Source organism: Pyrgilauda ruficollis, unplaced genomic scaffold, assembly GCF_017590135.1.
Source record: "Pyrgilauda ruficollis isolate IOZ18807 unplaced genomic scaffold, ASM1759013v1 scaffold10, whole genome shotgun sequence".
Taxonomy (NCBI): domain Eukaryota; kingdom Metazoa; phylum Chordata; class Aves; order Passeriformes; family Passeridae; genus Pyrgilauda; species Pyrgilauda ruficollis.
Genome location: NW_024508101.1, coordinates 16,325,967 through 16,340,565, shown reverse-complemented (window position 1 = coordinate 16,340,565; position 14,599 = coordinate 16,325,967). Strand labels below are relative to the sequence as shown.

Genomic DNA, 14,599 nt, shown 5'->3' with positions numbered 1-14,599 from the left:
AATTCCAGTGGCTACATGGAATAGATTTTAAACACCGAGATCCACACTCACAGTGAATTCTCTCCTAATGATTTTTACAACAGCAGTGAAAGTAGGAAAAAACAAACCAAGTAGGTCAAATAGAACAGTGGCTTTTTTTTGCCAGAAAGTAGCTACTAAATCTCATTACGTCAGTGCTCATGTCTGAAGCCTGGATACAGGATACAGCCTGGATACAGATCAGAAGGCAAAGAACTGCTTTCCATTTTCCAGTGGCATGACATTGCCTTGTCTGCATACAGATTACATATTGAAATAGGGGAAAATGTGTTCTTCACATAGAATCACAGAATGGTTTGGGTTGGAAGGGACCTTACAGCTCAGCCAGCTCCACCCCTGCCATGGGAAGGGACACCTTCCATTGTCTCAGGTTGCTCCAAGCCTCTGTCCAACCTGGCCTTGGACACTTCCAGGGATGGGTATGCCACAGCTTCTCCAGGAACCCTGTGCCAGGGCCCCACCACCCTCACAGTACAATTCTTTTTCCTTGTATCTAGTCTGAATCTGACCTCTTTTCATTTAAAACCATTACCCCTTGTCCTATTGCTATGGGCCCTGCTAAAAAGTCTGTCCCCAGAACAATAAAAGTACTATCATCTTTACTCCTTTATTAAAAAATAAATATTTAAGTTCTATTCCTGATTGCTCCATCTATTTAAAAATAGATTATTTTTAAGTAGGCATAGAATTTTTATCAAGGTTATAGTTTTTTGCTAAAAATTCCATCCAATATAAATAACAGATTCTGATAGTTTCCATCCAAGTTTTATTTATATTGCTTTCCAATTGAAAAAAACCTCTGGCATTTAAAAAAAAAAACTTGCTGTTTTGTCACTATTCAAAGAGTTATATGATCAGAATCCAACTACTTAGAGCATAATTGGTTATCACAGTAAAGCAAACAAAACATCATACATCTTTCTATTTCAAATTCATTTCAGGCACAGCCCTTTCTCTGTGAACTCATTACAGACAAATGCCTTTTTCTCCTCAGACTGAAACTTGGCTTTCACCTTGATAGCAAAAATTTAAAGAATATCACAGCCCTATGCAATGAAATGATCTCAGGCTAACATTTCTAATATGCATTTCTCAGAAATCTAAACTAAAATTGCTGCACAACTCCTGTAACTCAAACCCATTCAAGCTTCCCCACGCACAGTTTATTCCCAGTACTGGCATGGGCTCTCTGTGGTCAGAAGAAAATGAGGAAGACTCCCAATATTTTACACCAACTAATTTTCTGCAACTGTCTCAAAGCTGTGCTATCCTTCACCCCCTCTCATTTCTCACTGTTCTCCTCCTCCCTCCAATTTTCTGTCAGCAGAACTTCCTTATCTTGGAACAACATAGCATCCCTCTCCAGGCAGTGTTTTAATCACTGCAGGCTTCCTGGGTATTACATTCCAGCTCCCATTGTTCCACTGAGAGACAAACACAAACCTTACAATGCACCTCAACAATACTACCAAGATAATTGCTGGCAATTTTTAATTGAAACAAACTTGGTCTTTCAAACCATAATCCAGGTAGGGAGTTCACCAAAAAGCATGAGATGAACATTTGAGCCTATTTAGAGATGTTCAGAGAGGTTGCTCACATTGTTTGGCAGCCCCACTGACCAGTGAAGGGCCCTTTGCAGGCACTGACCTACTGAGAGTGTCTGTGCAACAGCCAGCACTTGAATTTCCCCTACAGTAAGAAACATTTCTACAAAGCTGACTAGGCACAGCAGCATGACAAATAACATTAATTACATTTCTTAGATGAATTCTTATTACAGTTTGGGAATAATAAAAATTTCTGCTGCTGCTGCTGATCCAACAACAAACAAGTATTTCCATTTAGTCTTTCAATATATTTTAAGGTATGTCCTTACACAGCTTCCAGCCTGAACACCAAGGATCAAATTCTAGTCCCAGCTCTGCCACAGGTACCTCAGTGCATTTCCTCAGGCTTCCAATGTACAGCCCACAGATGGGACAAATATCAGTTACCCCTTTAACAATGGTGTAAATTGGTCTGCCAGAAAAGCTGTGGTACTGTATCAGTGGAGATAAGAAATCACTGAAGGTGCTCAAACATTGGCAGCTTGGCCCAGGGAGGCTGAGGAGTCTCCATCCAGAAGGAACTCAAAACCTGGCTGGTGCAGTCCTGTCAGCCTGGTCTTGCTGACCCTGCTTAACAAGGCAGCTGATGATCTCAAGAAGTCTCTTCCAATCTAAACAATTCTGTGATTATTTCTATATTAGAATTTTTAATTTTTCCTAAGTTTTTGGAAAAAAACCCCACAACACAAAACAATGTGTTTTTTACTCAGAAGCTCTGCCAATTTCTTCATCATGGAGCAGATGCCTCCTTCCAAAGTTCTATGAGAACAGTAAATTCTTTCCCCTGTTATTTAAGAACACAATAATGTTTTGTGCAATGTTATAAGAAATATAATGAGCTACAATAGAAAGGAGTCCCAGAAAGAAAAATCACTAAATGAAAGTTTATAGCTAGAGCTTTCTCTCTCCTTCCCCTCAAGGAACTGGTGTTAACAATAAAAAAGAAATACTTTAGTAGAAAGGAAGCTTAGCTCATTTGTAGGTAAAATTATTCCCCTTTTTCCAATTTAATACCATTGCAAATATTACTGTTGTCATCTTCAGCTGACACTGGGGAGAGAGGAAGAAAAAAAAATCTTACAGGAAGAAAACAGAAAAGATCACTTTATTCCCATATCCATAGAGGTATGTGTGTACAATGGAAAAAGGAGGAGTACTAGGTGTAAAGAGTGGTATAAAACATGACATAAACCACATTTCGTGCCCCTCCTCCATTAGGTCAGATGCTCCTTCCCAAGAGAATACCTCCAGGGACATCTGACCCCACAGAAGAACTGGGACCAGTTGTGATTTCATAAGAGTTGATTGCTTTTTGAAGCACAGAACACAGCTGGTTATGCTGGAGATGCACTGGACTCACTCCACTGGATCATTCCTGGGTTGGTTTCCTAGACATGTAACTGTTGTCACTGCAGGTTTAAATAAGGAAACAAAGCTCCTGCAGCTCTGTGTAGAGGTATTTCTCAAAAGGAAGGACAGGAAGGAAATGCAAGCTTAGATCACCTACAGTTCTTGATCCTAATCCTACAGTGAAGGCTTGCAATTACTAAGCTAAAAAAGAAAAAATAAAAGCCAGGAAAAAATACCTTCAAATGCTCAAGTTTTTTATCTGCTGTGTCATGGGCTTTGGCTATTAAAATGTAAGAAAAGAAGAGGGATGAAAGCAGAAGTATGAGACATTATGTGGCAGCAACTGAAAATTATATAAAAAAAAAGATGTGTATAAAACTCAATACACTTATCCTAATGTCTACTTCTAATTTATGGAGGAACAATTGTACAAAACCTCTCATAGTCCGAGTTCTTCTTTCAGACTCTAGACACTGAAACAACTACTTACAAACTGTGCTGAATAATTTTTGAAGTCTTTGATGGGACTTGAAGAAGTATTATAATATATTATTTCTTACATACTTAATAGCACTTTAAAATTGTTGCCTTTTCTTATAACAATAAAATTTTCAGATCTGAAGGTAGAATTTCAGAACTGCAGAAAGTTCTAGTGTACTCCATGTGACTCTCGCATGATCCATTATTCTGCAGTTAGGGAGCCCCCATTAAATACAAGGAGTCCAACAATTCTGATATTGATTCTGATGGATTTTGAATGCACAAAGGCAGGTAACAATTCCCCAGGGTACTAGAGATGTGCAAGGAGAGGAGCACTGCTCTTACCACATACAGCTGTTTCCAGAGCACAGCCCATTCCTGCAGCGTCGCTGTGACTTCAGTCACCACAGAATCTTCAAGAGGAACAACTGTTTCATATTGCCTGTAGAAAAAGAGAGAAGAAATTAGGAAATGTACCCTGGAAAAGGTAGAAAAAGAAATGTGACAGTGCAGTAATTTGTAGGACTTGTATAGTAATTCCAGGACTTGAATTTGTTCAACATCAGGAGAATATCTTAAGGGGATCATTTTGTCTGTTGTAAAACTGAAGCAACTCCAGAGTCACAGCTACTGTTCCTCCACTACATTCCACAAGATTAAGCTTATATGAAGCATTTCCTGATTACCTGTTCAAAATACATACTTTCACTCTAATCAAGGTCAATTAAAAGTTTTCATTACTACAGCATGTTAAATTAACTTGGCTGTGAAGTGGGGTCCTTCACAATTTGGATCCCTTTCTTAAGCCAGTCCACCCCTTTTTCCCCCCCTCCAGTAATGTTAGCCCATATCAAAACTACTCAAAATACTTGCTGTCTACTAATATGATCTATCCAGAAAGCTTTTTCAACATTGCAGATGAAATCTGAGGGATCTATCCTTTAATCAAAAGACTAAAACTTGTTCCTTCATGGTAAAGATTTTCCAAAACCATTAAAGGAGAACAACAAGAGTGGATTGGACTGAAAGGGACTTCAAAGCTCATCTCATTCCACCCCCTGGTATGGGCAGGGACACCTTCCACTGTCCCAGGTTGCTCCAAACCCCATCCAACCTGGCCTTGAACACTTCCAGGGATGGGGCAGCCCCCACCACCCTGGGCAAACTATGCCAAGGTTTCACTACCCACAGCCTAAAATGTCTTCCTTAAATGTAACCCCATCATCCCCTGATTCCTCCAGACCCTGCCAAAAGCCCTGTCCCCATCATCTTACAAGCCCCTTTTAGCTGCTGAAAGGTCACAAGCAGTTCTATCCAGCGTTCTCTCCGCTCCAGGCTGGCCAACCCCACCTCTCCCAGCCTGTCCTCACAGCAGGGGTGCTCCAGCCCTGGGGACAGTCCCTGTAAGTCTCTAGGGATGTTTGGAGAGGGCAGAGACAGTGAGCAGGCGGCTGAGTGGTGTTCGCTACTTGCCAGCTTCAACACATGCTCTGTTATTTCACAGGTGCTTAAAATGGCACTTGAAATATATTCTGAAATAAAGAATTTTCAAACAAAACCGGAAATAACCACGCCCCTCTGGTTCAGAACTGCATTATATTCTGTTGTGTCAATTGGTGCATGAGGATTTGATACTTTTAAACAGTGTATCAGCTTTCCCAGCAAGTACCTGAACTGGTTGCCCTTCACAAACTCTAAACTAACATCAAGGACTAATTAACTACACATCATAGGGAACTGCTCCTTCCCCTAAGGGAAGTACACATTAGGAGTGGTTATTCTATGCAATATACAGCATTTTATTACACCTTAAAATTATGAAGCATCACTATTACAGCTGCCCTTACTGAGGCCCTGTTCCCTTTGGGAACAAATCTACAATTCAAGACTACCAGAAGTCACCTGTTTTTCTGCAGGTAGTTCACTAAGTGCCATTTAATACATTTTATCTTCCACATTTAATTTGTTGCCTCAGGTCACTGTCTGAAACACTGCAATTATAAATCTCCCCACAGCAGCCTTTATCTGGAATATGCAAGTAAAAGCAGCAGTGAAAACACAAGGTATTGATTTCAGGAGTCTCAGTCAATCTCACAGGAAACTTTGCAGGTTCCAGAGTCCCCTGTCAGTAACTTCCCTGACATGACATTTCCACCAGTGTTGTTATTCACATTACTGAAATAAACCCACAGCCAGCAACACATGAATACAAACAAAGAGAAGGGCAGAAGTTTTCAGCAGTGCTCTTCAGTCACTCTTTGGGTGAGGTGGGGAGGACTGGATCCTTTGGAAAACATTCAAGGTAACACAGCTATGACTCTGAAAATCTGTAGGTAAATGAAATGGGCTGTCTACTGACTGGTGTCTCCATAACAAATAGGAAAATACAGGATTTTGCCAGTGAGAGAACAAGCAGAAATGGAAGAATATAAGCAGAGTTCTTTAAATGCATGCATTTCAGATGATACCTCTAAAGTTACAATTTTATGAGCCAAAGCAAACAAGAGTAACCATCAGCCATCAGACCTGATTCTTGCTATACTAAAAACAAACAAGCCACCCTCCCCAACCCTGTAAAATTACATTTAATTTTCAAGCCATTACACACAAAAAAAGATACAATGACCTAAAACATCTCTGTAAGTTGCAATAATTATTTCTTTGTTTCCCTTCTAGACAAAAAGCACTGTAGCTTCTTAAAAAGAAGGAAAAATACTCACCCTCTGTTACTGACAATTGCCTTTTTCAAGTGAATATAATTTGCAGGAAATATCCCCTGCAAGAGAAAAAATTCTGTCCGTTAGAAAAGTACATTTGCAGTTTTCAGCATTGGTAACCCAGGCCACAATAAATAACTGCCAATATACACATTAAGAACCCCCCAAACAACAATTGTGTCAAAGCTGCCAGTCAAAACTCCACATTCAGATTAGTAACAATTGGCTGGTTTAGTCTGTCTTAGACCAGGACACCACACTGGACCAAACCTCCACCTGGGAAGGTCAGAAAAGTGGCTCTTCTGCAGTTTGCAGCACAGCACCTGCAGCTCCCAGAGCAGGCTGATGCTGGTGAGGAGTGACACAGATAGAGGCTTAAAAAGACAAATTAAACAAAAACTAAAAGCCCACCACCAAATTTGCATTGAAACCCCAAGGACCGAAGTATTCTATTACTTGCATACCCTGGAGCTGTCAGTTTTTCTCCCTTTCCAAGGAAAAGCTGTTCAAACCTACATGGGACACCTCCAGATTTTTGTCTTTTACTGTTCCCATGAGGGCTGGACTCCGACCTTGCCTGTGCCAGTGTGCTCTTGTGTGTTGAGACATGGGGAAAAGAGGTAATTTAATCCAACCTCTTCCCAGTGTTCCACATCCTCTGTAAAGCACATGGCCCTGCCTGAATCCTAACAGCAAAGTCTGTCACTGTGTAAGAACAGCAACCTGCACTTCAGTAGGAAATACAGAGGCAGCATTGGAAATCTTTGGATTAAAAACCAGCTCACAGCCTCTGACAAAAATGTCAGCAATCAAGTGTGGGCTTTCACTTTTTAGAGCTTTAAAACCACAACATTTTGAAATAAAAATTTCTGGGGTGGGGGGGCAGGTTGAAAGGAATATTAAGTACATAAGATTCCAAATGCTAAGGAAAATTCTTTCTTGTTCATAGGCAAGACTAAAATTGTAGAAGGAAAAAAGCTGAATCTAAGAGGAATGGCTTCATCAGGAAAACAGTAAATGTGCTTGCTTTCAGCCACATGAAAATCCAGGAAGAAAAGAAATGCTACTTCACTTCCTTGTTTGGTTCACTTCTAGTTAATGCTGCTTATTTCTGGTATCTAAGAAACCAGGGAAGGTTTGAAGGGCTCTCCTATCAAAACTGAATATACACACAGAGAAGTACCAACACATACAATGACTGCAGACATTTCATTAAAAGAGTATTATAGTCATGACAATGTAATACAGATAATTTTATATTCCATAATACATAGGCATTAGGTAAACATGAGGAATCAGGTACTCCTCTCTTTAAATGCAAGCAATATTTAAAGCAACAGATAATAAAGTGAAGCTCATATAGAAGCACCTATTAGCATGTTTGGATATAAACACTTAAAAAAACTTACATGTCCTCACAAAAACAATCATACCAGAACCGTCAAAAACATTCTCCAAGAGTAAAAACAATGGGAAAAAAATGGCAAATAACCAAATCAAATGGTTAAACTGCAAAAAATCGGAAACCACTCCCAAAAACTTACAAAATCCTTTTTCAACAGACTTTTTTCAAAGTTGTCTTAGATTAATAATTCAACTTATTAAATGTGTTCTTTAAAATGCTGCATTTAAGCAATGCAATATCACCCACCTATGCTTTTCTTAGGGGAGTAGGGTGGAGAGGATCAAACTGGATGAGATTTATAAATGTTGAAAAAATTCCATATTACATGTCAGGAAGGTTTCTGATCCTTTGAGTGATTAATGAGTACCACTCAATTTAAAAAGAAATCCAATCCTCTCACAGGAAAAAAGTTAGAGAAGGAAAACAAAAAGTTTACTGGATTGTAAGAGTAAAATAGACTTAATCTGCCATTAGATTAACAAATGTATTCATGCTTACCTTGACACTGGGCTTCTTAATGGAAACACCTCTGTACCAACCTGAAACCAGATAAAACACATCATAATTATTGTGGCACTGCTGTCTTTACACAGAAGCAAACTGACTACAACTATGCAGTTACTGAGATCATCTAAAAAACCAACTGTGCCTCACACAGGTTAAATTTTTTGAAGATTTTTTTTGTTAGGGTGTTTTGTAAAAATTACTTTTATTTTGCTCTGCAATAATGACAAACCCTTAACAACCAGCAAAGCTCTTGTTTCTTCACACCAGGAATAAAAGCAGATTAGCCAGTTCCCATACTAACAATCCTTAGTCAGTGTGGCAAAGATTCATTCAGCACTCAGGGAAGAGTCTGCACTGAACACTTCTTCCTGGCTGGCACATGAGTCTTGTTGGAGTGTTTATCTTGACAAAATCTCCAGACTTCAGAAACCTGTAAAAGCCATTATCATACATTTCCAATGTGCTTTAAACAAATATAAATTCTTTGCATGTGTCTGGTCTTAATGTATGTCTGAGTAGAGAACAGGCTTTAGGATCTAATTTACACACCCCATTATTATTCTGGTATTCTCCATCAGGAAACAGCTCCAGACAGGACAATAAACGAGGAGTAAAACACAAAGCTGCTAAAGTTGCAAGTTAAACACAAGTACCCAGTTCCTGCTGCTTCCCTCAGGTGACAGTGGTGTCACTGCAGGACTCAGCTGGGAATAAAGGGGCTGAAGCCCTCCCCCAGCTGAGGAGTGGAAAAGCAGCACACTGGAGCTGGGCTGGAGCAGCCCCAGGCCTGCAGGGGGACAGTGGGTGCCATTTTGGGGAGGGGGCCTGGCTCTCCCCAGCCACCCCAAATTCCTGGGCAAACCTGGCCAGGCCCAAGCCAAGTTCAGCCCCCAGGGGTCAATAGAGCTGCAGTCAGTGCCAGCCAGGCACAGCCCTCACTGCCAACAGCCAACACTTCCCATCAGCTAAATCCACTGCCCATAAAAATTCCTCTCATTTTCCCACTGACTTCCTACTTACTGTATTTATTCCTCCCTTATTTTAAATTGCACTGGCAGAACCTGCCAGTAGTTTGCTATGGAGAATTCTAGAGAAGAACAGAACAAAGTAACTGGGTATTTCGTCTCTCACAAAAACAACTTCAGATTTGGCTGAATTATAATAACAGTCTCACTGAGAGGATCAGATGTGGGGAAGAAGGCCTTGAATTTGCTTTAAAGACAGCTTGATAGTCTTGAATTTTTATTTTGTTTTAAAAGGGAATCTAAATCCACATGAAATAAAATAACTGATGAATTCAAAACAATTGGAAACCTTAGTACAGAAAAAATGTAAAAATTAAAATCCATCTTTTTCATTACACAAATTTCTCATGAAGATAGGACATAACACAAAGATTTGTTTTCCTATGAAATAATTGTTTATATTTTAAAAATAATATATTGCTGTTTTGAATTCATTTTAGTTGATCAGACTTCAGGGCACTCATATAAATATAAACATAAACGCACAAACAACACATACAGATCCTTAACATGAGTGATTTCTAGAACTCCACACAACTGTGCCCACACCTGCTTTTAAGCAACAGATGCTGCATATTTTTAAGGTCACAGAAAAAATAAATGCATTTATCCTGTGATTCACTGTTACTAATATTAACTACAGTCTGTACCTCAGAAATAACCAGACATTTAAGCCCTAAGACAAACAGAATGACAAACTTCTTGGTAAATGGGGAAAAAGGTGATTTTATCCAAGTTTGTGAACAGACCTGTAAAAAAACCAAACCCAGTAAAGGGGGTGACCATTAATAATCTGCATCTGCAGGGTAGTAAACAAAAACCTAGCTGATTTCTGAAGCTTTTGTTCATTCCAAAACAAATTTTCAAAGTTTACAAGCTCTGTGTTTACAGAGTTGTGAAAAACAGGCAAGGAAGGACTCTGAGAAATCAGCCAGCTCATCCAAGTCATGTCTCAATCTCTCCTCACATTTAGTCTGGTTTAAACAGCAGCCAATCATTTATTATCAGGGCTGAATAACACTGCACTCCTTGCCTGTGGAAAATGATCCATACATCTGTGAAGTCTGCATTCCAAGGTATTTCTGCACCAAATTCCAAGGAAACTCTGTTTCTGCCACTCCACACAGACCATTTGAAAGCAGTGGTGTGGCACAGGCAACTTTTTAGAACAAATTTCTTTTAGAAATCAACACTGGCCAGTAAAACTGCAGGTAACATCTGAAATTGTGGTACAGTACTTGGAAATCTGGCATATTTATGTCAAGTGGAGATGGCAAATCCTTACTGGACAATCTATTTCAGTGGCTCAGACATACATTCCTCTTAAAACATGAACTTTCTTCGATTCTATTTAAATATTGGATTTTTTTTTCTTTTGGACATGACAGAAAATATTTTGCTGACTTCCCTCTTGTAGTATTCTTCATATATTTGAGAAGTTGTTAAATTTCCTTTAATCTTATACATGGTGCTCTCCAGATCTTACTTGTTCTTTTATTTTTATCTTTTTTAATGTAGTATATTTTTTTTAAGTCACTCCTCTCTATATTGAGTTTCCTTCAACTCTGTGCAAGCAAGAGACAGTCAACGAGCTCAGCTGAAGCTGAAAGTCCCACATTTTAAAATGCACAGCTCATTCTGTATCACAAAGAAAAAGCTATGGGAAAAGGTACAATGCTTTTTTTAAAAGGCACATTTAGAAAATTGCATCTGCATTACATTATTCCCTAAAATGAACTAAACCTGCATTCTGGAATTAGTCTTAACCACATTAATATTGAGGTAATCATTTATCTTAAAGAGTATTTGTTTTGGAGGATTTAATGACAATAGTCCTCAAACCAAGGCAGGTGCTTCAGCTAATTGTGATCCCAACAAGCACCCCCTGGTTAGACACAACACTGACCAACAGCTTTAGGTGTCACTGCACTGCAAATAATAACTGCTAATATTTCAGACTTATGGCATGCATTTAGTGACACACGGTCTTCAGAGGGTACTGACTTCACCGAAATGGTGAAGAAGATGGGATTTAAAATCAAGGAGAAAAACGCAGCCATAAAGTGACAAGAATTTTGTGAATAAATTAATGTGAAACAAGGATCATGCCTACAGTGAGGTTGGGCGGGGACACAGCTGAGATGGCTGACCTGAATCAGCCAAAGGGGTATTCCATACCACACACATCATTTGGTGCAAGAAAACCAAGAATTAGTCTATCAGACATGCCACTGTAAAACTACCTGTACCTGTGGAAATCCAGTGGGGGAACTTGAAGCCACATTAGAGAATCTGCAAACTGTTGAACAAAGACTGAAAACCCCTCTTTTCAAAGGTGTGTCACACTCAGGAGTCTCAGCAGTAGTGCAGCCCTAGTTAAGTTGCAAAAGTAGCTCTGGGGCAGTCCTGCACATCTCAACCTCTTCATTTCAGTGACTGGAAGAGCTACCAATGATTTTTTGATCTTTACTTGAAAGTGTGTTGAATGAAACTGGATATTCTTTCTAAAAGCCATCTCATAACCTTTTTCAGATTTCCACTTAATCCACAAGAGGTCTGTCACATGGAAACAGCTCACCCCTGCAGAGGACTCAGTAACAAAAAAGCAAAAGTGTTCTAATTGAAAGATATTGATCTACTTTTCAGAAAAATAAAGCTCAAGTATCAGTGTTAAGTAAAGAATCATGAGCTGCAGACTGTAGGAAAAAATAAATTCTGCATATAATTTCTTGACAAACAAAATTCTGAAAATAAATTACATAAGTATTTATGGTAAATCCTAAAGCTAAAATTTGTTCTTAAATAAAGCAGAATCTAGCAGATGCTAGTAGAATCTGCTACAGGAACTCAAGCATTCTTTGTCCTACAAAAAATAAATGTACTTGGCAGTAATGTGAGTAACCCTCACACCTGGAGCAAAGCTGTCTTTTGTATACACAAGCCAATAAACAACTGCTTTTACCTTGTTATCTGCATGTAAACTGCTCTGCAGAGCTGAAGGCACCCAAAGTGACCCAGGAGAGGGACAGAAGCAGCGCTCAGCAAAAGCTTCCCACTCGGAAGCACTCTGTCCCGGGCTGGCTGCTCCACACGCGCTGGGCAGGGGGAGCAGCAGCCGAATCCCTGGCCCAGCCCGCCTGCACCACGTCAGGGAGCAGCCTGGGGCCAGCAGAGCCACAGGAGCATGCTGACCGTGCTGCCAGGGCTGCATTATCACCTCGCCAAAAGGCAAAGAGAGACGGGATGTCTTTTACTGTGTCATTGGCCAGAGGGCTGTCAAGAAGCTGCTCCTGGACTCTGAAAGACGACTTTCAATAACTGGGCAAGATCTGCCACAGCAGAGGTGTGAGGCCAAGAGGCTTCGCTTCCATGGGCGCATCCCACAAAATACAAAGAGGGAAAAAAGAATGAAATGGGGGGGAAAACCAACAGGAAAATGGTTATCTCACTGGAGACATCTTCCTCAGGCCAAACATAAATTACTGGGAAGGAGTCACTTTGGCCCAGGCAGCCACAGGTGAGCTCCTGACTCAGTGGGAGGAAACCTGCAGGGCTCCCACAGCACTGACAGCCTGGAGTGGGACTCCTCCCTCATCTGTATGGCACACCTTAGAAGCATGGCAAAGGCATCACTTCTCAAGCACATTGAATTCATCAAGAATTTTTTTAAAACCCTGACTGCAAGTTATATCTGCTGCTTAAGTGCTCCAAATACCAGAAACACTTATTTTGACCATGCCATCGCTGCTGGAATATATATATTGAAATATATTTTATGCATGGTTTAAGAACACAATTATTAATGTACACATGAAAACCATGTAGATAAATACTTGTGTGGATAGCAGAATTTGCATGGGTAAGATAATATTCTTTTAACTGGTGCTTCAGGCATCAGCTGGTGTTTCCATTCTTCAGTGAATATACAAAATTCTCAAGGTAATAATTACAGTTACTGAAGTTATAGCATTTTTAATCGAAATAAAATTGCCCTCTAGCAATAAAAACAAATGGACAAAACAGACATTTTAAATTTAGTCTGAATGCCACTAGTTTCTGACAGCCACTGCCTGTGGCAGGGCAATGGCCATGTGACTCAAAAGACAGAGTGTTCTTCAGAATGCACAGTCCAAATGTGTATTTCAAACAAGGAGTGTGCTCATACTTTGCCACTTGACAAAAGAAAACTCCATCTTTCAGCATTTCCAGTGCCACACTAATGCCCCTCCAGCTCCTCCAGGCACAGCAGAGAACTCCACTTGGTGTTTCAGTTCTCCCTCAGTGCCAAGATCATAGTGGAAGGTCTCAGAGAGGGGGAAAGCTGTGAATGACAAGCACAGGTCCAAGTGGTGCCTTGATGAACATTTCTAACCTTTGAATAAGACCAGTGGAGGATCTGAATATCCTTTGTGAAAGCAGTGACTACAAAACCTCCCTGGTAACACCTCCTGCTTTACAGATGTTGTGTGTTTGATGGAAACACAGGTGGAGACTTTGGTAGCTTCAGAGGAAAGGCAGGTACCAAGTCCATGAGTTTTATTTACTGGAATAGCAGGCAGTGAGAGGCCTTTGTCAGACCTAGGAAGGGTTAAATACCAGTGATTTAGATATTTGTGGTCTAGTATGAAGGCACACAGAGGAGCAAGCATGCAAATCTGGGGAAATCCAAAAAATCCAATTTCAAGCATGTGAACAGGATCCAAACTAAAAAAGACAACTCTATTTCACTCCATTTCATTTAAAAAATGCATAGACAACCACAATATTTTTAACATGTTATCAGTTGATAGTTATATTCATATGTATTAAGCTTAGAGATAAATACATGTATGTGGGTGTGTGTGTATGCACCTACATTTGTTTCTTTACTCTAGAAATGTCTATAAATCTTAGCTGCTGTGGTACCCAAAATCTTGAAATAGGAAATTCCCTCCTCTTTCATTCAATTGCACTAAAAGCAGGGATTGCTTCTTACACCAATCACTACAGAAGAGCACTTGCTCTTTTATAATACAAATACAGTTATTCAGTAAGTTATTACGATTAAAAATAAGCACATTCAGAAGTATAGCTACTCTTTGAATCTTTGTCAGCCCTGAATTCTCCAGCGAGTCTCTGAAATCATAGTTCACATCACTAAAAGTTTCCGTGTATGAGAATCTTTTCAACCCAGACAGAAAAATCCCTGCTGCAGACAATTATGCATAAACTATTCAAGAAGTGAAGCTGAAACAGCAATGGATCTCCTGTGACTCTCACAGCAGTGACCCTTATTTTGTGTGGGTTAACATTATTTTATCCAGTCTGTCTACACAAAAGAATCCCCAGCAAAGAACGCAGAAGTAGAGGATCCTGTTAAACAACCACTTAGACAAGAATGCTTAAAAAGCAACTGCTTTTTTTCCCCTTTTAAGAGCCTGCTTTGCACATTTAGTGTGCTTTTTTGCATAATTCACACATGCAAGA

The 14,599-nt window shown here is 39.8% G+C and overlaps 1 protein-coding gene across 1 annotated transcript in view; it reads right to left on the bottom strand.

The window, feature by feature from the left end:
• DOCK3 (dedicator of cytokinesis 3) overlaps positions 1 to 14,599 on the bottom strand; it is a 179,625-nt gene that overhangs the window by 144,247 nt on the left and 20,779 nt on the right. The window contains exons 4-6 of the mRNA XM_041462709.1: positions 8,100 to 8,140; positions 6,200 to 6,255; positions 3,825 to 3,921 (exon numbers count right to left, since the gene is read on the bottom strand). Coding sequence (XP_041318643.1) covers positions 3,825 to 3,921; positions 6,200 to 6,255; positions 8,100 to 8,140 — 194 coding nt within the window. The remainder of the gene's footprint in view (positions 1 to 3,824; positions 3,922 to 6,199; positions 6,256 to 8,099; positions 8,141 to 14,599) is intronic.